The sequence below is a fragment of the Hylobates moloch genome, unplaced genomic scaffold (assembly GCF_009828535.3).
Source record: "Hylobates moloch isolate HMO894 unplaced genomic scaffold, HMol_V3 SCAFFOLD_16, whole genome shotgun sequence".
In the NCBI taxonomy this organism is placed as follows: Eukaryota; Metazoa; Chordata; class Mammalia; order Primates; family Hylobatidae; genus Hylobates; species Hylobates moloch.
The window spans coordinates 11589831-11611220 of record NW_026652291.1 but is presented as its reverse complement, the minus strand read 5'-3'; the positions used below and the strand labels follow the sequence as shown (position 1 = coordinate 11611220).

General features: G+C 52.2%; 1 protein-coding gene and 1 long non-coding RNA gene across 9 annotated transcripts; one reads left to right on the top strand and one right to left on the bottom strand.

The window, feature by feature from the left end:
• Nucleotides 1–1987: 1987 nt before the first annotated feature.
• LOC116456313 (uncharacterized) lies at nucleotides 1988–16941 on the bottom strand. 2 transcript variants are annotated; one of them, XR_004244603.2, is made up of 7 exons: nucleotides 16851–16941; nucleotides 13054–13651; nucleotides 11932–12037; nucleotides 7849–7984; nucleotides 5990–6173; nucleotides 5142–5284; nucleotides 1988–2629 (listed from the first exon to the last, which is right to left on the bottom strand). It is a non-coding gene; the product is annotated as an uncharacterized LOC116456313 (long non-coding RNA). The 2 variants fall into 2 exon arrangements; XR_009210401.1 differs by lacking the exon at nucleotides 16851–16941 and adding an exon at nucleotides 16195–16275.
• FAM181A (family with sequence similarity 181 member A) lies at nucleotides 8592–19538 on the top strand. Of its 7 annotated transcripts, none has more exons than XR_009210400.1 (3): nucleotides 8594–8617; nucleotides 18143–19219; nucleotides 19371–19538. XR_009210400.1 is itself a non-coding variant. In XM_058429860.1 (2 exons), the coding sequence occupies exon 2, from the start codon at nucleotides 18230–18232 to the stop codon at nucleotides 19106–19108; it is 879 nt and encodes a 292-aa protein (XP_058285843.1). In that variant the 5' UTR covers nucleotides 8592–8658; nucleotides 18143–18229; the 3' UTR covers nucleotides 19109–19538. The 7 variants fall into 7 exon arrangements, 5 of the variants coding, with proteins under 5 accessions (XP_058285843.1, XP_058285842.1, XP_058285844.1 ...); XR_009210399.1 differs by having other exon boundaries at nucleotides 19333–19538; XM_058429860.1 differs by having other exon boundaries at nucleotides 8592–8658; nucleotides 18143–19538.
• Nucleotides 19539–21390: the final 1852 nt, after the last annotated feature.

Below are 21390 nucleotides of genomic sequence, written 5' to 3'. Positions count from 1 at the left end.
GGGCCCATCGCTGCTGGAAGCTCTGTTTGCTTAGTGTCTGTGCCTCCCCCACAGTGGAATGATCTGGGGCCTTCCTGGGGTCCTGCCACGTCCCTGCCTCCAGGAGAAGACCCGGCACTGAGCAGGTCTCCAGGTGGGTTTGCTGGGGAGCAGGTGGAGGGTCCGGGAGTGCTCAGGACTGGGAAGGGGACACTGCTTTGGAGGAGCAGGGAAAAGAGCTCAGACAGAGAGAATGAGGGTGGGCAGTGGAGGGGACGGGTGGGAGAGGCCCCATGCCAGACCCCCGGGCTGAAGCTGCTGCAGCCCTCGGAGCACCCTCTTGGAATGCTGCCTTCGACTCTAGCCTTTGCTTTCACTGTGGCCACAAGCCTCCTGTGCCACCACACACTCACATTCTGATTGAAGCCCCTCTTCACCGTCTCGGAAAGCAGCACTGCCGATGACCTCTCTGCACGTGTGGACTGGCTAAAGTCCTTTGCCACGCCTCCTCATGCTGCATCTTAATCATTTGTGTCTCGGTCTCACTCACTCTTGGGGTGCATCCTCCCTGGGGTCCTGAGAGCCCAGCTTCCCCACCCATGTCAACATGAAACCATTGACCAGCTCCTCCCCGGGGCGGGGGAGGGCTCCAGACTCTGCAGTTGGAAGAGGCAGAAGTGCCCTCTGCTGGCCACTGGCTGGCTCCCTGCACCCCAGAGCAACAATCAGGAGTTGAGAGATGAGAAGGCAAGCTCAGCCCTTGTCCCTAACTCTTCTCGTCCCTCCCCCAACCCCACCCATCACCCGCCCTGTGTTCCCCCAAGTGCACATCTCCCCTCCTGGAACCCTCCTCTTCAAATCTTCCCTCTTGTTCTTCCACTGGTTCATCCACACTCAATCTACACCCCATCTACACCCCCATCATCTTTTTTTTTTTTTTTTTTGAGACGGAGTCTTGCTCTGTCACCCAGGCTGGAGTGCAGTGGCACAATCTCAGCTCACTGCAAGCTCCGCCTCCTGGGTTCATGCCATTCTCCTGCCTCAGACTCTCTGAGTAGCTGGGACTACAGGCGCCCGCCACTACGCCCGGCTAATTTTTTGTATTTTTTAGTAGAGACGGGGTTTCACCGTGGTCTCTATCTCCTGACCTCGTGATCCGCCCGCCTTGGCCTCCCAAAGTGCTGGGATTACAAGCGTGAGCCACCGCGCCCCGCCCATCATCTTTAAGACTCAAGTTAGTGTCACTTCCTCCAGGAAGCCTCCCCTTATTTCATCCAGGGGTACTGGCCTTGCCTGCCTTCTACTCTTGCTGTCCTTACGAGGACACTCCTCACAGTTTCTGCCACTGCACAGTCCTCATCTGTCCATCTGCCTCTCCTTGCAGGCGACTGCCCTCCCTGGGGATGGGGACAATGGCCCTGATGTCCTCAACACCCACCGTAGAGCTGTGCAGGGCAGAGGCTCACACGGAAAGTGTTTGCTGAATGAAGTCAACTGACTTCAGAGGTTCTGAGCAGGACTGTTCTGAGGTGGGTGCCCTGGAGCAAAATCCAATACACATATTGGGGAACAAAAACAATATACATAAACATGTGCTCATTAAGAAACATTTCAAACAACAGAAAAGTTTACAAACTAAAAAATGAAACTCTTTTCAATTGTTTCCCAGCCTACAACCTTTCATACATCACTGCTATTCTCAGCGTGGGGTGTGTTCATCCCAAACGTTCCCAAGCATTCCCTTTGACTTATTTTACCTTTCTTCTTTTTTGTTTTTAACATAAATGGGGTCCTACAGTACATATAATTGTATCCCTTTTTTTCATGAAAAGGTCCATCTTGAGGTCCTTCTAAGTCAGCAACTTAGAAGGTTTATGTCATTCTTTTTAGTGGCTGCAAAGCACACCGTACCCAAGTTCTGCCACAGTGTCTAAATCCGAGGCTTGTCAATTATATCTCAGTAAAACTGGGGACAAATGCTAGGTGTTTGGTTTTTTGATTTGGTGGCTTTTTATTTTACTGTTTTCTGCAGTTGCAAACAACATTTCTGCAAACATCTTCATGCCCGACTCTTTGTGTCCACGTGCACATATTTCTCTAGAATTGACTCTTAGGAGTGGAAATGTTGAGTCTGAGAGTGTATCTATTTCACATTCTAACGATACTAGCAAACTCCCTCCAAAAATGGACGCCAATTGACACTCACATCAACAATGCATACATGTCTCTTTTTTTCCACATTCTTGACAGCATTGGGTGTTATTAGACTGTAAAATTTTTTTGACACATCTAATCATCTCAACCTTTAAATCCGGCTCAACTCTGATTAAAGTGGGTATTTCGAGAAGCCCTCAGAGAACAGAGCTTTGGAAAGGGTGCATGGTAGAGAGATGCGTCTCTAGCCTCCCAGAGTAGCAGCTGGTAGCTCCACTTCCTTTTTCTTGTCCAGGGAAGGAAAGTCTCTCCCAAAACTCTTGGTCCTGGAGTCACAGCCCAAGCCCCTCGGTAGTTCCCTCAGGAGCAGAGGGTCTCCTGGGTCAACCAGAATCCCCACTGAGGTGGATTTGCTTCTGGCAACATCTCCAGTCTGAATGTGATCCCAGGCACTACTTAAGGAAGCAGCTCCCTCCTGTTCTCTGAAAAATGCTGTCTGCAAGGGAGAATATGCATTTGGGAGGACTGGAGAATTACAAACTCGGTTATGCACAGTGAGCCCAGGAGAATATGAAACAAAGTGTATGTCCTGCAAGAACCACAGGTTTCGGAGATGTTAAGAGTGGCCTGCTGGGCCCACAGAGGGGGCTGCTGGAGCATGAGAGGGGCTCACCTCTTATTCCACTCCCTCCCCCCCAACCCTAGACTGGAAGGAATCTATTTGGAGAATGACACTTGGAAAGAGCTTGCCATTTGTGTTGCCTAAAAAGATATAGAAAAAGGAGCAACGGGGCATTTCCAACATTCAAACAGTGTCACATTCATCCCAGATTCCGAGGTCCTCCTGGTCAGCACATGGGGGGTGCGGGGGCAGATGGCCCACAGACACCTGGGATTGTGTTTGCAGACCTTAATCTCCTAAGAGCCCAGGGATGGCCTCCAGGGCTTGCTGGCTTGCCTGCCTTCCTGTTTTTATCCTAATAGGCCTTATACAAAGACTTTAAAATGACTCATGGAAAAAGCCAAATGAGGGAAGAGGGCTGGAGTCAGCCACCAAGTGGAGGACCGTGGGAGGCCCACAGGAATGCTCATCAGTGACCCAGGAACCTGTGTGGTCTCAAAAATGCATCTGCAGGAAGGTCAGGACAGGGAAAGTGGGTGCTGGGGGACACAGAACGAACCCTTATTGGAGAACATCCTGGGAAAGAGAAAAACAGCGGTGCTAAAATACATCCCCGAGATGGGCATGGTATTTAATTTCCAACCTGCTTCCATTTCTATGTACTCATTCTGTCCTCCTATGAGGAAGGCAGAGTGGGTTTTATTATTCCTATTTACCGATGCCCAGAGAAGGGGTGTCCTCTCAGGTAGCACCCCTGACCCAGAGGCAAGGGTCCTCCTCCCAGTTTCTTAGGAACTTGTGGGCCTTATTTGCCTGGCCAACTATTTTGCATCCTTTACGGCTCAAATCTGCCGCCAGAGCTGTCCCCAAGGCCTCTACTATCAGTGCTTCTGCTTGTGTCCAACTAATACTCCGAGCCATGTCCTGTCATTGTGTGCTGTAACTCTGTCATCTTCTGGCTACACAGTAGGTAAACTCCTCTCCCACCTCCTCCACCTCCCCTGGCCTGGCCTCTCCCACCCAGCGTGGCTGAGCAGAAGTGTGTGGAATAGCTGGATGGGAGTGTCAGTAGATGCTAAGGGACAACTGGACATGTCACTGCAACCCTGAAGCCAAAGTAAGCCGGGGTGCCTCAAATGTGCACCACCTGCTGGCAAAACCACCGTGGGGTTCTGAGGATCCCAGTTCTACTCAGGAAAAGGAGAAAGACAATACTGGGATCCAGGTGGAGGGTGGAGGTAGAGAAGGAAAAGGAGCTGGAGTCTGGAATGCCTCAGAGGTGCTGGCGCAGGGAGGGAAGGGGCAGGGCAGGGGCTACTGGCCTAGGCGCCTTCGAGAACGGATGGAAAGGGTTCTTTCACTGGAAGCACGGAGGCCCCGAGCAATTCCAAAGGCTCCCTCTCGTGGCCATTTGAGGCCAAAGCTGAGTGTTCAGAGGTGAATCCTGCATTTTCCTCTCTTAGCCAAGGGTGCAGAAAATGGGTTCAGAAGAGAGAGGAGGAGAACTGGTCTTGGAGTCCGGATTCATGTCCTGACCATGCCACTAATTCACCAGGTTGCTTTGGGCAAACCACTCCACCTCTCAGCCTCAGTTTCCTCATCTGGTTAATGAAGTGGTCTACCTGGCACCATGCTGATGACTGCAGTCCCAAAGCTTTTGAGGCCAAGGCAGAAGGATTATTTGAGACCAGGAGGTTGAGACCAACCTGGGCAACATATCAAGATCCTGTTTTTATGTAATCCCGATTTGGAGGCCGAGGTGGGTGATCAGAGATCAGATTTGAGACCAGCGCCAATTTGTGAAACCTACTCTCCATAAACAATACAAAAAAAAAAAATTAGCCAGGTGTGTTGTGCCTGTAGTCCAGTATTAGAGGTGAGGATGAGAACACTTGAACCAGCCAAGATCATGCCACTGCACTCCAGCCTGGGCAACAGAGTGAGACTCCATCTCAAAAAAAAAAAAAGTTTAGAATTAGCCAGCATGGTGGGGCACACCTGTAATCCCCACTACTCAGGAGATGAGGTGGGAGAATTGCCTGAGCCCAAGAGTTTGAGGTTACAGTGAGTCATGATCACGCCACAGCACTCCAACCTGGGTAACAGACCAAGACACTGTCTAAAAACAATAAACTAAGAGGGTTGGATGAGATGAATGGCTCTCACAAATGAGAGTGCTGAGATAAACACCCTGCACATGTTACTTTAGCCTCTTCCAATGACATGGCAGGACTTTGGCTTTGGGATGATAGTGACATTGATGAGTTGTTTCTGTGCTTAGCTCCGTAGCACAGGCCAGCTCTGGGCTGAGCACTCCACATGTGATGGCAGGCAGGTGCCACACACAGAGGAAGAGGCTGAGGGTCAGAGAGGTTACATGACTTACCCTTGGCCACCCAGCTGGTGAGTGGCAGAACTGGGACCTGAAGCCAGGTTTATGGCTCCAGAGCTCCCCACTCTCCTTGCCCACGGTGTTTCTTATGGTTTCTAAGGTCCTTTTCATCTCCAACTATCTGTGATTCGAGGTGTCTGATGAAGAAAAGAGATTCACAGGAGAGACTAGGGTCTTGGCAGGTAGATAAGATAGGAACCAAAGAGACAGTTGACAGGATAGTCAGGCCTAGAGCAACCTCATAGACAAAAAGTATGGTCTTTACAGGAGAAAAAATTATAACCACCACCCAATTAGCCATCAAAACTATGTTTTCTGGGCCACCAAGGAGCACAAGAAAGGGCCCCATTGTCTGAAAACATGTTGAACTAAAATATCATCAGACTTTTTAAATAAACTTTGCAACTGCCCATACCAAGCTTGCTGCCTCTGAGCAGCCTGGAAGTTCTCGAATATCCATCCATTTATCCATCTGTCCAACCATCCATCCATCCACACATCCATTTATGCACCCACCCATCTCCCCATGCCTCCATCCATCCGCCCATCCATTCAATTGCCCACCTATCTACTTATCCATCCAACCTGTCTATTCAGTCATCCACTTCCCCATCCATCCATCCATCCACCCACCTCCCCATCTTTCCATCCATCCATCCATCCATCCATCTACCCATCCATCCAACCCTGAAGCCAAAGTAAGCGAGGATGCCCTTCACTTTCTCAGTCAAGAAATTACAGGCTTGACAAGATCCTTGACTTGGCCCTGTTCAGGGCTCGTCCAGGGACCCTCACCCTGGGGATGTGGCTACAGACCCAACTCTAAGGTCCACTGAACACACCTGAACTTACATCCACTGCCATGCTTCTTGCTCTGGGGAGGATTGGCTGAGATCTGTTGAAACATCAGCAAGAGTTCTCACCCTGGGAGTGGTCTGCAGCCCTCCAGCCCAAGTCTTCCCAATCTTCTCCTTTATCCATATGCTTGTTACCAGTGGAGGGTCTTGACTACAAGTCATCCAGGTTCTTGACATTTTGAACAAAGAATTGGACAAAATGCACAAACAAAACAACGAAAGAATGAAGCAATGATTTACTGAAATGAAAGTACACAGTGGGAGCATACTTGAGCAAGTGGCTCAAGAGCACTGGCTGCAAATCTTCTAGGGTTTCTGTACCCTCTAGAGGTTTCCCATTGGTTACATACAGTTACACCCTATGTAAATAAAGACTTGGCCCATGACCAGTCTGATTGGTGGCAGGAGGTGACCGATCAGAGGTACTTTACATTTTACTTGTGCAACACAGTGGGAAAACGGGTAGGGTTTGCAAAGGGAGCAGCCTCTAATCTTTGTTACTTGGGTGTGGAAAGATGGTGTTTTCCTTTTGATTCAGTTCTAGGAAGTCCGTGTGAATTGCCGTAGGGTCCCTGCCTCCAGACCCTATGCTCCTGCCTCACGCTCTTCCTCCCAGTCTCCCCTCCACCCCAGACCAGCATAGCTAAAACAACCCCTACTCATCCTTTAGCCTGCTGGAAGAGACCCCAGCCCGGGAGCTGGGCACCGTTTGCACCAAGCTTATCAGATGAGAAGTGTGAGGCCCACACAGATGAAATCACTGCCCAGATGAGCGAGGCAGGAACGAAATGCAATCGTCTGACTCCTAAGGTGTGTGAGTGACCTCTGTGGGTGACAAACATGCTTCAAGGGGTTTGCCATGTGCTAGGCACTGGAATGCCATCCAAGAGGCCAACGTTGGTCTAGGAGAGCTCACCTCAGGGCTAGGGTGGAGGTAAGGGGGCCGCAGTGCTCATAGCAGTAACTCTTCATAGTCCCAGCACGCCCCACCAGGACTGAGTCAGGGAGCGCAGGAACGGAACGCAGAGGCAGGTGAAAATGGCCCTTTTGCTGATTATGCAAATGCCCCCTTTCCTGAGAGATGACGGCATATTCAGAGAATTTTGAAAAAGTCTGTTATGGGCTAGATTGGGGCTACAGACAGAGTTGTGATCAGAGGCCAGGAACTAAATGATAGATGCCAATGAAGAGTCTTCTATTACTCAAGTAGGACAGGTGCTCCAGGTGGCTGGGGTGGGGGCTGGGAATCTGTAAGGCAAGAGGGCACAATGCCCACCCCTGACCCCACCTTCCCCTAAGGGCACTGTAGACAACGGCTGAGCCCAAACCCCAGCTCCTCTGCCACTAGGGGAGAGTTCTATCTCCCTGGTCCTAGTTTCTGAATCTATCAAATGGGAAGAACAACACCCATCTTGGGTTTTATTGACTCGTTGGTTTATTTGTTTAGTGAGGATTACATGAGATGGCAAATATCGAACTCCTGGGGCATTGCAGTATTCAATGCAAGTTAGACCCCTGCCCCATCACTTTTCCCTTGGAAACCCCCATCCCGGGAGGCGAGGGATCCTCTCCGATGATGAAGGTGTGCTGTTTGTGCAACACAGCTGAGGGACAGCGTGGCCGGAAGGGTGGGAGTCAGGCACTGAGGATGCACTTGCTGTTTACAGATTGTTTTACGACTGGCTGTTGGAGCTCCTAAAATGGCTCAGGAGTCAACCAACCATTTTACTCTATGTTCTGGTTTGTTCATTCATTCATTCAGTCAGTCGTTAAGCATGTATTACGTGCCTACTGCATGCAAAGATACATGGAGGATTCAAGCTTTCTACTTAACCTTATCTCACCTCACTCCCTGCAGGGACCTCTCCTCCCCAGTGCACTGAGCTTCTCACTGTCTCCGCTCTCCAAAATGCCTCACACTCTCTGTCTCGGTGCCTTGACTCAAGCTATGGCTGTTGCCATCACTGCTGCTTCTCACCCCTGAAACAAAGCAGCACGTTAGAAAGATTCGGGTTCAGAGTCAGGAGGTAAGGATTCGAATCTTGGCTCTGCCTCTCACTGGCTGTTAAGTTCTTTAGTCTACCTGAGCACCAGTTTCCACATCTGCCAGATGGGAATGACTTTAGCATCTATCACAGAAGGTTGTTGTGAGAATAAATACTACAAGATGTGTAAGATATCTATCATGGCTAAGTCAGTGCCTGGCCTGGAGTTGAAACTTAGTAACAAATGTCTGTTGAATGGACCTGATGAATTCTGGCCTGGGAGGTGGGAAACTTGAATCTTGGTCACAGGAATATGTGCTTGAATAAGTCACTGCTTTTCTCAAGGGGCTCCAATCCCTTGATTAAAATGTCAGGGTTGGATCACCAGAATGCCAAGTATTGACATCCCTGGCTTCCCATCCTGTGATTCTGACCTGGATCCAGGGACACTTGGCACACAGCCGGCTTCATCTCCATCCTCCCTCAGGGAAGACATCGCTAGTAGATCAGAGAGTTCTGTCTGCTGAGCCCTTGGAATCTCTCCACAGGGCACCTGCCAGTCATTGCCAATCAAACCCGAGGTGACAGTTGAGATCAAACGGACTTTTCATTCCTGGTGGGTGCCTGGGTGAGTGACGAGGCCTATCAGTGCTGGAGGACACAGTCAAGGTGATGGGTGTGTGGGGGTGCGGGAGCGTGCAGAGCAGGGGCGCGAATGTGGTGCGGTGGTCCATTTGGGATGCCCTGCAGGGCACAGACATCACTACCATATCACTTTTGTCCCACTAGCCCTTCTTTACGGCTTCACCTGGGCAGCCATTATATCCAACCCAGGGCAGAGGCGAAGGCAAGGGAAGGGCACCGACTATGAACCAGGTTATTGATGTGTTTGTTGAGTTTTCATGGCTGATGTCTTAATCCTCATTATCAACCCTGCCAGGGAACTGCCCTTAGCTCCACTTCAAGGGTGAGGAATAGGAGGCTCAGAGCTTACTGATCATGATGATTAATCATAAAATCACAGTAATTGGCTTGGGTTGCACTCCAGCTTCACCCCTTTTGGCTGTAGGGTCTTGGGCAAGTCACTTGGTCAACCTGTGCCTCAGTGTCCTCATTTGTAGAGCAGGCATAATAGCAATATCCACCTCATTATGAAGGAGTTAATACAGAGGAAGTTTTTGAAACATTATTAGCATTTAATAAGAGGTCAGTAAACTATTTTCAAGGCTGTTGGCACGGATTTCATATTCATTTTGCTATCCCCAGCACCTCAGAGAATGTCCTGTACATAGTAGGTGTTCATTAAATGCTTTAGAACCACTTGTTGAGCATTATCGACTCCCCAGAAAAGTCCCACATAGATCTTCTTGATGCTGAGAAAGTCTCACATAAGTCTTTCTTGTTGCCAAAGAGGACATCTCAAAGAAAATAACAAAAAATACACTGAGCCAAACAAAAACGCAAGCACAACATATCAAAATTTGTGAGATGTGGCCAAAGCAGTGTTGAGAGGAAATTTTATAGCACTAAGAGGCCTACATTAGAAAACAAGAAAGATCTCAATCAATGATCAAAGCCATGCCCTCAGAAAAAGAAAAGTGACATAAGCCCAAAGCAAGAAGAAGAAAGGAAGTAATAATGATAAAAGCAGAAGTCAATGACATTGAAAACAGAAAAAGAAATAAAAATAAAAAATAAAAAAGAGCTGGTTCTTTAAACAGATCAATAAAATTAACAAGCTTCTAGCAAGACTGACCAAAAGAGAGAAGACATAGATTATGATATCAGAAGTGAAATGCAGTCAGGTGTGGTGGCTCACGCCTGTAATCCCAGCACTTTGGGAGGCCAAGACGGGAGGATAGCGTGAGCTCAGGGGTTTGAGACCAGCCTGGGGAAAAATAGTGAGACCTCCTCTCTACAAAAAATTTTTAAAAATTAGCTGGATGTGTTGGCATGAACCTGTAGTCTCAGCTACTCGGGACGCTGAGGTGGGAGGATTGCTTGAGTCCAGGAGGTCAAGACACTGCAGTGTGCCACAATTGTGCCACTGCACCGCAGTGATAGAGCAAGACCTTGTCTCAAAAAAAGAAGGAAGAAAGAAAGAAAGAAAGAGAGAGAGGAAGGAAGGAAGGAAGGGAGGGAGGGAGGGAGGGAGGAAAAGACAGAAAGGCAGGCTAAAATAGTAACTGTTATGATGTTTTATCTTAGCATAATACAAATTGTAAATAGGCTAAAGAAAAAAACACATGATCATATAAATTGATGCAAAAAATTCATTTGACAAAATTTAACATCCATTCATGACAAGAACTCCCAGAAAATTAGGAATAGAAGAAAGTATCCTCAACTTGATAAAGAGGATCTACAAAATTCCCACAGCTACATCATATCCCACAGTGAAAGACCAAAAGCTTTTCCCCTAAAATCAGGAACAAGACACAGAGGTCTGTTTGCACCACTCTTCTTCAACATAGAACTCTTTGCCTGAACCCCATCCCTCTTGAGACTCCACATGGTGAAGATGGGCTGAGCTCTCCTCTTTTCCTGGGGCTTGAGTCCTCAGACTCACCAGCTCTAACCCCCCTCATTCATATCCCTTTCAAGAATGCACAGGGGAGTGCAAGTGGGCTTACCTGATTTTAAGATGTTGAATCTGCTCTGATTTATACTAGGAAAAAACAAATCATTTGCCAAATATAAGTAGCACCGACTTGTGGCACGCTATCATATAGCACCATATCACATGACAGCACCATATCAATATCCATGTGTGCAGCATAGAGGTCAAGAATTGATGATGTAATTCAACCAGGAAACTGAGGCCCAGAGAGGGTGAGTGACTACCTCAAGATCACGCAGCCAGGTAGGGGAAGAGTTCAAAGATCTCATCTCCAAAGCCAGTCTCCCTTTCATGGTACAATAATATGGTTGAAAGCACTTCCAATGTGGGACTTGATCACACTGACAGTGGTCTCTGTCACTGGAGGTGGACTGCAGCCAGGGGTGCTGGGGCTGGCTGAGCTGGGCTGTGACTACTCTGGGGCAATACAAGGTCTCTGCCTCCTCTGAGGGCACAGCCACACTAGGCAACTTCACCAGCGCAGGAAGCCCTTGGCCTGGCAGCCAAAGGGGTTGGCTTTGACCCGGTGCCTCCTGTTCCCAGGAAGCAAGAAACACGTCCACTCTGATTACGGCTGACAGCCTGCCGCGGGCTGGTCTTTGATAGAAATACTGCCATTATGTAAGAGGTTACATAAATCATCTTGTGATGTCTGCATCGCACGTCCACAGAGGCGCTGCCGGGCCACTCTGTCCTCTGCGTGGCCTTTGTTATGTTCCCCGAGCTGGCGTGGTCGGTCGGGCCTAACTCTCCAGGGCAGGGGTGGCTGGCTGGGAAGAGTCTGCAGCCCTGGGCTAGGAAGGCCCCTGGGAGGGAGACGGAGCCCTCACATTGGTTCACAGTTGTAGGTGGGAGCAGCATCTTAGGATCACTCCCACCCTAGCTTTGTCATTTACTGCCCATGGGACCTTCAGCAAGTTTCCTAGTCCAATTTGTGCCTCAACTTCCTCATCCACTAAAGAGAGTAATAATGGCAACTGGGAAGAACGAATGACAATATATGACACATATTTCCATCAAGTAGGACTTTACACTCATATGATGAGGTGTGAGAACGAGCACAGGGCAGCCGGCAGAGCAGAGCTCCCTCCCAGGTGCTTCTCCTACCCGGCTCTGCCTGGCTCTGCCTCGGATGAATCTCTGCCCCTCTCTGGGCCTCTCTGTCTTCATCTCTAAAATTAGAAGTCAGCCCACCTTTTGGAACTGAATTTTCTGTAGAGGTGTGAAAATGTAAAATCTTCTTTAACATTTATTTTTGGCCATTTAAAACATTACCAAATATGTACCAACAAACAAATACATTTAAATGCATTTTAACTCACAAGGTGACACGCTAGGCTGCCGACTGGTGAACTTGGGCAGTCAGGTTAACTCCTCTGGGGACCAGGTAATAGTTTCTCCAGGGACTCCTGTTATTTGATGACCATCCTAAGATCATAAGAGAAGCTTTTTTAGGCCGGGCGTGGTGGCTGAAAGCTGTAATCCCAGCACTTTGGGAGGCTGAGGCAGGCGGATCACCTGAGGTCAGGAGTTTGAGACCAGCCTGGCCAACATGGTGAAACCCTGTCTCTACTAAAAATACAAAAATTAGCCAGGGGTGGTGGCACGCGTCTGTAATCCCAGCTACTCAGGAGGCCGAGGCAGGAGAATCACTTGAACCTGGGAGGCAGAGGTTGCAGTGAGCCGAGATCGCACCACTGCACTAGAGCCTGGGTGACAGAGCGAGACTCTATCTCAAAAAATAAATAAATTAAAATATAAACTTTAAAAAAAGTTGACATCTCAACTGCTTCTCTCTATAAACCGAGATTTTGTAAATGTTCTGCAACCAAAACAAAGTATGGCTGATGGCTGATGTGAGACCATAATCCATATCTCCTGATTTCAAAGTTTTATATCATCAGAACAGACTCCTTGTTCTAATGCATTGTTTGCAAATAAGCAGTAGGTATGCATTTGAGCATGGAAAATAAATTTGTACTCATAGCCCATGGTGGTCATGGTTTTACATGGTGAATCTTTTCATTTTCTTTTTGAGATGAAGTCTCGCTCTTGTCCCCCAGGCTGGAGTCCAATGGCACAGTCTCAGCTCACTGCAACCTCTGCCTCCCGGGTTCAAGCGATTCTCCTGCCTCAGCCTCCCGAGTAGCTGGGATTACAGGCGCCTGCCACTGTGCCTAGCTAATTTTTGTATTTTTAGTAGAGATGGGGTTTCACCATGTTGGCCGGGGTGGTCTCGAACTCCTGACCTCAGGTGATCCATCTGCCTCGGCCTTCCAAAGTGCTGGGATTACAGGCATGAGCCACCGTGCCCGGCTGAATCTCCACATATTTTTAAATGGGCATCTCTGCTTCAAAGCAATTTGAAAACCCACTGCCCCAGATGAGCTCCTCGGGTCCCTAAGGCTCGGCCTGTGCATGCCCTGCCAGATGCCTCTTCTCACTTGCAGCTCCAGTCTACACATGTGCTGGCTGAATCCTAGAAGTAGATGATGTCTGTCGACATCCAGAGGTTCTGGAGGGGTGGTTCCCAGGAGATTGCTGGGGAGTTGTTCTGCTTCATTGATGAGTGGGCAGGAGACAGCTGTTTACTTACCAAGATAAAGCAGGGAATGCCACCTCCACACCCTCTGGTCCCTGCACACAGTAGGTGTTGAATGGAGTTGATGCAAAGCTGGGAGTCCCTGCGGCAGGGTCAGCACAGTGGACTGTCGGGAAACCAAGGCAGCAACAACTGGTTGGGAAGGGGCCGTCAGTGGCCCAGCTTATCCAAGTTCAGGGCAGTTGAAGCCAGCACAGCTCACGTGCCTTTAACAGAGCTTTACAGAACTCAGGCTCTGGTGCTGGGCGATGCAGTCGGGAAGAAGCGCTTCCAGCTTTCATGTGCCATAGTCCTGTAGGATCACAGACAATTCGTTGTCATGTAAGCCACAGCAACCACAAGCATCCTTCACTCAGGCCTGCTGTGTGCTGAGTCCATTCAAGTCACAGGAGATACAGAGAGAAACCTGTGGACGACCTGCCTTCCCTTCTGGAGCTCACCTGGATGGGGCAAACAATAAACAGACAAAATTTAAAAATGATAAGACGGCCGGGCACGGTGGCTCACGCCTGTAATCCCAGCACTTTGGGAGGCCAAGGTGGGTGGATCACAAGGTCAGGAGATCGAGACCACGGTGAAACCCCGTCTCTACTAAAAAAATACAAAAAATTAGCTGGGCGCGGTGGCGGGCGCCTGTAGTCCCAGCTACTCCAGAGGCTGAGGCAGGAGAATGGCGTGAACCTGGGAGGCGGAGCTTGCAGTGAGCCGAGATTGCGCCACTGCACTCCAGCCGGGGCAACAGAGCAAGACTCCGTCTCAGAAAAAAAGACAGGAAGCAGCTGTTTACGGTTCACAGGTAAAATCCTGCTCAGTGGAATGGGCAAAGTATTTAATTCATAAAACATTTAGTAAGAAGCCACTCTGTGTCTGATTACAAAGGGCCTTCTGCGTTTAGCTAAGGAGGTTAGACTTCATCTTTGACTCTAGGAACACAGGGATGGGAGGGGGCGTTATTAACAATGCTAGGAGTTGGTGGAAGGCATCCCGGAGGAGGGGATGTTTGAGCTGGGCCTTGAAGAATGGCTGAGAGGACAGGGTTGGCTGAGTTGGGCCCAAGAATCAGGTTTGAGGCTTCTGTGGGTGTGTCACCAACTGTAAATGGGAAAAAGAATCCCCTCTCTGCCCAGACCCAGGACAATAATGAGAGAACACTGGGGGAGCCTTATGACTCGTATGATTACTGCTGTCTTTCCACCTGCCTATATGGCCAATCAGAAAAACACAGAGGAGCCTTCCCTTGTGTGGGTCAAAGGCACCCAGAGGCCTGGCCTCAAGCCACAGTTGCCTCCTCTCCCTGCTCCTGACTTCCCAAAGCTGCAGCTCCCGTATTCCTGAGTCGGGAAGGTCTAACGTTGGGCTGGAAGAGTGGAACCCAGGACGCATGGAGAAAATCTGGTCTTCTTGGCCGGCAGCGCTTAGGCAGCGTCTGGTGCTCACGGGAGCTCCAGGAGGCAGTGTGGCCAGGCAGATCTAACTCAGCCTTTGGACACAGATGGGCCTGGCTTCAAGTTCAAGCTCTGCTGGTTAACAGCTGTGAAGCCTTGGGAAAGCAACTCAACCTCACTTCATTTGTCAGGGCAACCACAACACTACCCTCACTGAGCTGCCCCGAGGGTCAGGTGAGGTCTTCATGTGGTTGTGGAATACGGCTCTTGGCACATGCTGGGTGTCCGCAAAGAATCCATTTTCTTCCACTTTTCTCTCCCCTTCCTTTCTCTCTTCCCTCTTTTCTTCCTTCCCTCTTTCCTCAAAAAAGTGTTTGGTGGAAGAACAGCCCACATTAAGAGCTTTGGAAAGACTTTCGTAAGACACCGACTCACCTCCCACAGAGTCCACGGGCCTGGTGGGGAGGCTTACTACTGGCTAAGAAAGGAAAGACAGCTTCATGAGCGGGCAGTGCAGAATGGGCCGGCAGGGCTGCAGGTGCCGTGGGATCTCAAGGAAGCTGGGAGCTGAGCTGAGTGGCTCTAAAATGTCTTGACGCCCTTGGAAGAGAGAAGATCTTCTGGAGAGAGGAATGATGCGGCCCACACAAAGCACAGAAGGCCCGGGGAGAAAAGGGCAGAGCACAGCAAAGCAGGTGGTTACATGGTCAGGTGCCGGCTGCCGGAGAGGTTCAAACTCTTGGCTGTGCACACCAGCCTCGTGCAGCAGGCAGCAGGGAGCTGGCCCTGGTGGCCATGGGCCCTCGGGGCGCTCTCTTCAGCCACGTGTGCCAGATGTTTTGGAGCAGAAAGGATGTTTCCTGCCTGTACCAGTCGAGGGGCTGGGACGTGCTGCAGAAACACATAGCCCTCAAATCTCTGGCACTTAAAATGATGATGGTTTGGCTCTCACCCATGCAAAGGCTGCCGCAGGCAGGAACAACTCTCCAGGTCACATAGTGGCCAACAATCTAGGATACATCAGTCCAGTGGCACTTCTATCTCGGTCCACACTTCCCTGACCCCGCAGCAGGGTAGGGGCATGGAGAATACACTGCTGGCTTTCCAGGCCTAAATTGAGTCACAGCTTGTCAGCACTGGGCCTTCTCCTCCAAACCCTTCATTTTGCCTATAGGGACCCTCAGGCCGGGGGTAGGGGAGATGGCTTGGAGTCAGGCCACAGCAGCTGTCTATTGGCCAGTGGGAAGGAGCAGGGCCATCACTCCTGGATGGAGGCCCTGGCCCTGCCCTGCCAATGCCCCCAGTCTGGGTAGGGAGACTCCAGAGAGGAGTCCTGCAACCTAAGATGCCAAATCTTAGGTTGTAGTACGGAGGTGTGTGTTGGCGCGTAGACCACCAGCCATCTGGCCGGTGAGGGAGACGGGAGGAGAAGGCAGTAGAAGGGGAAGAGGAAAGGAAGGGGAAGGAGAGGAGGAGGGAAGAGGAGGCTGAGCCTGGGCAGAAAAATGATGAGGCGTGAAAGGGGCCCGTGAGCTGGGCTGGCACGGAGGCACGACCATTAGCATTTCCCAGGCAGCCACCCTCGCCTTCAGCCTCACCTTCCCTCTGGCCAGTTGGTGGGCAGGGCCAACAGCGGCTCTGGGCTCCCTTGCTCGCTCAGAGCGGCCCTGCTTGCAGCCCCGCCGGCGTTGGCACGGTGACAGTAGCCAAGTGTGCAAACTTGTGCCATTGTCCGCAGGCCAGGGGGAGCCATGGAAACTGGCTAATATGACACAGGAAAATGTTTGCTGATGGCAATTCTATGGGCTTTGTCCACCTCTTTCTCCATCATGACGACTCGATTTAAGTCCCTAACTGTTTGACTACAAATGCAAGGGGACCGTGCAATGCCAACCTTTTGTCCGGCTGCGCTGAATGGGCAATTCAGGCTTTGTGCAGCTCAATTGAGGAAGCAAACATAAAGACAAGATTCCTGAGAGCTCCAGCTCCCTTCCCATGGATATCCCAGCACCTCGTTAGAGAGTCCTTCCTCGGCCACCTTTTCCGACAGGCATCAGCGCACCTCCCGACCTTGAAGGCCCTCCATCCCCAATCCCTGGGGGATCCTGGCAGGGAGGGAGGGTGGTGGGGGTGGCAGGGGTGGGGGAGGGAGAGAGAGAGAGAGAGAGACAGAGAGACAGGAGAAGAGAGAGTGAGAGCGAGAGAGCCACTCAACACTCAAGGACAGCGGGAAAAGCAGCCCGCCCCGGCTTACCCCGTCCGATTGTCTGTCCGCACTGGAGCATGGCAGCTGTAGGCCTGGAGTCTTTGGGGGAGGTTTGCAAGCCTGTCTCCACTAGGCCCAGCCCCTTCTCGATCCTGGACATTTTAAGCACACACACACACACACACACACACACACACACACACCCCACCCCCTTGAGAAACCAGGGAACCGAGGTCAAGGGGAGGAGGGGCCTGGAGGCCGAGGAGAGTGGGGCTGAAGGGTAGAAATTTACCGGGAAATGATTGCATTTGGGAGCTGTCTTTTTTGTGATGGTCCCCATGGTGACAATTTGTGACGGCAAAGAATGTGGGAACGGGGCGCCGCCGCCTGATTGGGATGCTTTGTATCTGGAGAGGCGCTCCTGATTGGCCTGAGGGGCCCCCCAGCTCCGGGGAGTTGTCCTCCATTCAGCCCACTCAAGGGTTGCACAACTGCTTCCAGCCGGACGGAGCTCGGCCGGCTGCGCCGGGGCCTGTCCCAGGTCTGCAGTGGGGAACCTGCCGGGCCACGTTGGTGGGGCCCGGGCCGCACCTTCGGTCAGTGTGGAGGCCCGGTGGCTCTGGCCTGACTGGGTGGCGGGTGTGGGGGCAGGCTGGGGCCTGGGGGAGGGGCGAGGTGCCGTGGGTGGCGGGCGCGGAGGCATGAAATTGCTGCAGATGCTTCTTCGGGGGAGTCCCTGCTGCCCGCAGCCTGAGATCAGCCCGAAAGGCAGGTCTCGATTAAGTGCCAGACAGGGGTCCTGCCTGGTCCTGCGTGAGAGCTGGGGGTGGAGCGTGGGGACTGAGGAGGGGGGCTGGTGCCCCTCGTGCTGGGGGCAGGAGTGGTGGGAGGGGGAGGCTACCACCAGGGAGGAAGGGGGCTTGGCCTTGCTTTAAAGAGGAGCAGTTGCCTCAGCTCAGAGAATAAACACCTCGCTGGCAAGTTGCACATGTTGGCAGCGTGGTGTGTGCGAGATGGGGCAGGCTGGGAGTGTGTGCCGGCCTCAGCAATGCCACCTGTAGCTGGGTCACCTTGGGCGAGTTGCTTGACCTTTCTGAGCCTTGGCTGCAAGAAGGGGCACCAGACCCAAGCAGGCTGAGCGAGGCTCTGCTGGCGCCTGCCGCGTCCCAGGTGTGCAGGAAGTGCTCAGCCACTTGCACCCACATCCCTCTACCCAGGACTCTGTTTAGGGCTGAGAGGTGCTGGGGTGCAGACACTGTTTGTAGACAGGTGCTGTGGTCTTTTGGGAGGGTTAGGTGTGGTTGCTCAGAGAGACTCCGATGGCCTGTTTTGTCCCCCAGGTCAGCTCGGTGCCCTTCCTTGGAGTTGCCGGCCACCACCAGAGCCTACCCTCTTCATGGAAAGCCTCGTGCAGTGGTCCCTTGGTGATGGCATCCGACAGTGATGTGAAGATGCTGCTGAACTTCGTGAACCTGGCGTCCAGCGACATCAAGGCAGCCCTGGATAAGTCCGCACCCTGCCGCCGCTCCGTCGACCATCGCAAGTACCTACAGAAGCAGCTCAAGCGCTTCTCCCAGAAGTATTCCCGGCTCCCGCGGGGCCTTCCGGGCAGAGCTGCTGAGCCCTACCTGAAAAGGGGGTCTGAGGACCGGCCTGGGAGGCTGCTCCTGGATTTGGGCCCCGATTCCAGCCCCGGCGGGGGTGGGGGCTGCAAGGAGAAGGCGCTGAGGAACCCCTACAGGGAGGAATGTCTTGCTAAGGAGCAGCTCCCACAGGGGCAGCATCCAGAAGCTGCCCAGCCTGGCCAGGTGCCCATGAGGAAAAGACAGCTTCCCGCTTCCTTCTGGGAAGAGCCGAGGCCCACCCACAGCTACCATGTGGGGCTGGAGGGGGGACTGGGCCCCAGGGAGGGACCTCCCTACGAGGGTAAGAAAAATTGCAAGGGCTTGGAGCCCCTGGGGCCTGAGACTACCCCGGTGCCCATGTCTCCAAGGGTCCTGGCGGAAAAGGAGCCGCTCAAGATGCCTGGGGTCTCCTTGGTGGGCCGAGTCAATGCCTGGAGTTGCTGCCCCTTCCAGTACCATGGACAGCCCATCTACCCGGGCCCTCTGGGGGCCCTGCCTCAGAGTCCCGTCCCCAGCCTGGGCCTTTGGAGGAAGAGCCCAGCCTTTCCCGGGGAGCTGGCGCACCTCTGCAAGGATGCGGACGGCCTGGGGCAGAAGGTGTGCAGGCCTGTGGTGCTGAAACCCATCCCCACAAAGCCGGCTGTGCCCCCACCCATCTTCAATGTCTTTGGCTACCTCTAGCTGGGCCGAAAGGGCCTCAGCCCCCACCTCTGGCCTGCAGGAGTGTCGAGGTCCCCGAGGCGCTCTCCTGTGAGGAGGTGGCCGGGCCACAATGTGGCCTCTTCCGTTTTTGTGCGTATGGGAGTGGAGGGCAGGATTGGGGTGGGGCTCCTCAGGCAGTCACCCTTCAGCCTTGCAGCCTTGGAAGCTGGGGGGCTGGACCTGGTTGGCCCTTCCCCAAGCAGGCCAGGGCCCAGCAGCTTGTCCCACTGTCCCTGTGCAGACCATGGGTGCTGGGATGTTGCCCTTCCTTGCAGTCACCCCAGAAGCCAGAGTGACGCATCTGTTCACCTGCCACCCACTCTGCGAGCCAATCTCAGTTGTTGTTCTTGTTCTTCTTGTTCTTTGTAAATATTGAGAAAGTTAAAAGAATAAAGACATTTCTTTTGGAGTTTCCATATCTTGGGTGTCATGAAGTTGAATGAGCCCCACCCAGGCTGAGGGCTGCTGGCAGAGGTGGCTGGTTTCAGAGAGGCCAGGAGTGGTTGAAACCTCTGAGATATCTGGGAATGGGTGCTGGGGGCCAAGAGCTTGGTTCAAAGGAAGGAGGGTGAGGAGGGGAGGAGAGGAGCCACTAGGGAAGGACATGCTGGCATGGACCCCCCAGGGGGTCCAGCGTGCTCTGGAGAATAGGCGCTGGAACCAGGGGAGGTGGGGCTGCAGTCCCAGTGCCGCCCTGTGCTGGGGGGTCTCCTCACCCCACCTGCAGGACAATGAGATGAGAATGGGTCTCTCTGCAGTGCCTTCTGCTCTGTGTACAGCCTCAGGGCAACCTCTGTGCCAAGGTGGTTGTGCCCAACTCTAGTCAGAGGGAAAATCAGGCCAAACAGGAGTTTGGTCCCTGTGGACAAAACAGGTGGTTTGACCAAATTGTCCCTCTTGTAAGCGTGGTCTTGGAATCTATGTCCATGGGAAAAATAAATCAATTTAAAAAATAATAGCGAATTCCCCTAAACCTCATTCTCTCTGGCACATACCAAAGGATCCTCTCTAGCCAATTCAGACTCCAGGTTACCTGCTGATGGGTCTCTCCCTGGGCCTGGCACATACCAGGTGCCCCATCAATGGAATGACGAGGTCTCTCTACCTCTGACAGTGCAGAGGGGAGCATCGGTGGCAGGAAGTGGCCCTGGATTTTGCCGTTAGTGTCTTACTAGCAAAGCTACCTGAGGGGCCTCCACCTGCACACAGGCCCAGGTTTTCTCTGCTGCTGTGGACGTGGCTCCGTGGCTGAGAGAGGGTGGACCTGCTGGCCTGCCGAGCTGCTTATTTTATCAGAACACAGTTTCCGCAACTAAGAAGGGTGCAGTAGGCCAGTCCTGGCTGGGGACTATGGTGCTGTCATCAGCAGCGTGACGCTGGCCAAGTTAATCCTCACTCTGTGCCTCAGTCTCCTCATCTGTACAATGGGGGACTAGGAAACAGGTGCAACTACCTCTTCCGCACCCCGGGCAGGTGTTGGCTGGTTGCAGGCTGCCTTCTTTGGAGCCCACACATGGCCTCTGATTCTTCCTAATACAGGATGCGGGATAGATGGTCACCAAGGGCCCCTCCTACTTGCCTTGTTTTACTCCTGGATTCTCCTGGCCTGGGGAGTCCCCTGGAGGGGCAGCCCCAGCCCAGGAAGCCAGGCAGTGGTTTCTGTCCAGTGGCCTCTGAAGACTTTAGAGCCACAGAAACAGGCATGGCCTGGGCAGAGCTGTCCAGAGTCATTATCTGGCCCATGGGATGGGGACGGTCCTCAACCTAGACCCTCGGCCTCAGACTGCTCTGGTCTTCAAGAGCAGCAAGGGGCTGGGGGGTGGGGTACCCTCCTCTGCCCTCTGTGTGGCATCACACAGGCCCTCTGGATCCATGTGGATGAGCCTCAGCTCCCTGCAAACTGCATAGCAGCGGTTTAAATGCCTGCATCCTAGCCTGCCATCTATCAGCTGTGCAATCTTGGGAAAGTTACTTAACCTCTCTGTGCTGAAATTCCCTCATTTGAAGAATGTGATTGATAACAGACCTGCTGTATAGGTTGTTGTGAGGCCAATGTGAGTGTCTGGCCCACTGCGCTACCCAGATGCTCAGAAGCTTCACCAACCACAAGTCGCCTCTTGTAGTTATCTGGTGATGTCTGTAGGTCCTGTCACGCTGACATTTTAATACCGTTTATGGGCTGTGCTGCCCAGGGGATGATGTGCCTGGACCACCCAACCAACCGCACCTGCTAAAGGAGGACCTGAGCTCCAGAGGCATGT

Excerpts from the sequence above, each read along its gene's own strand:
- FAM181A (XM_058429860.1), top strand. The coding sequence starts at position 18,230 with ATGGCATCCGACAGTGATGTGAAGATGCTGCTGAACTTCGTGAACCTG.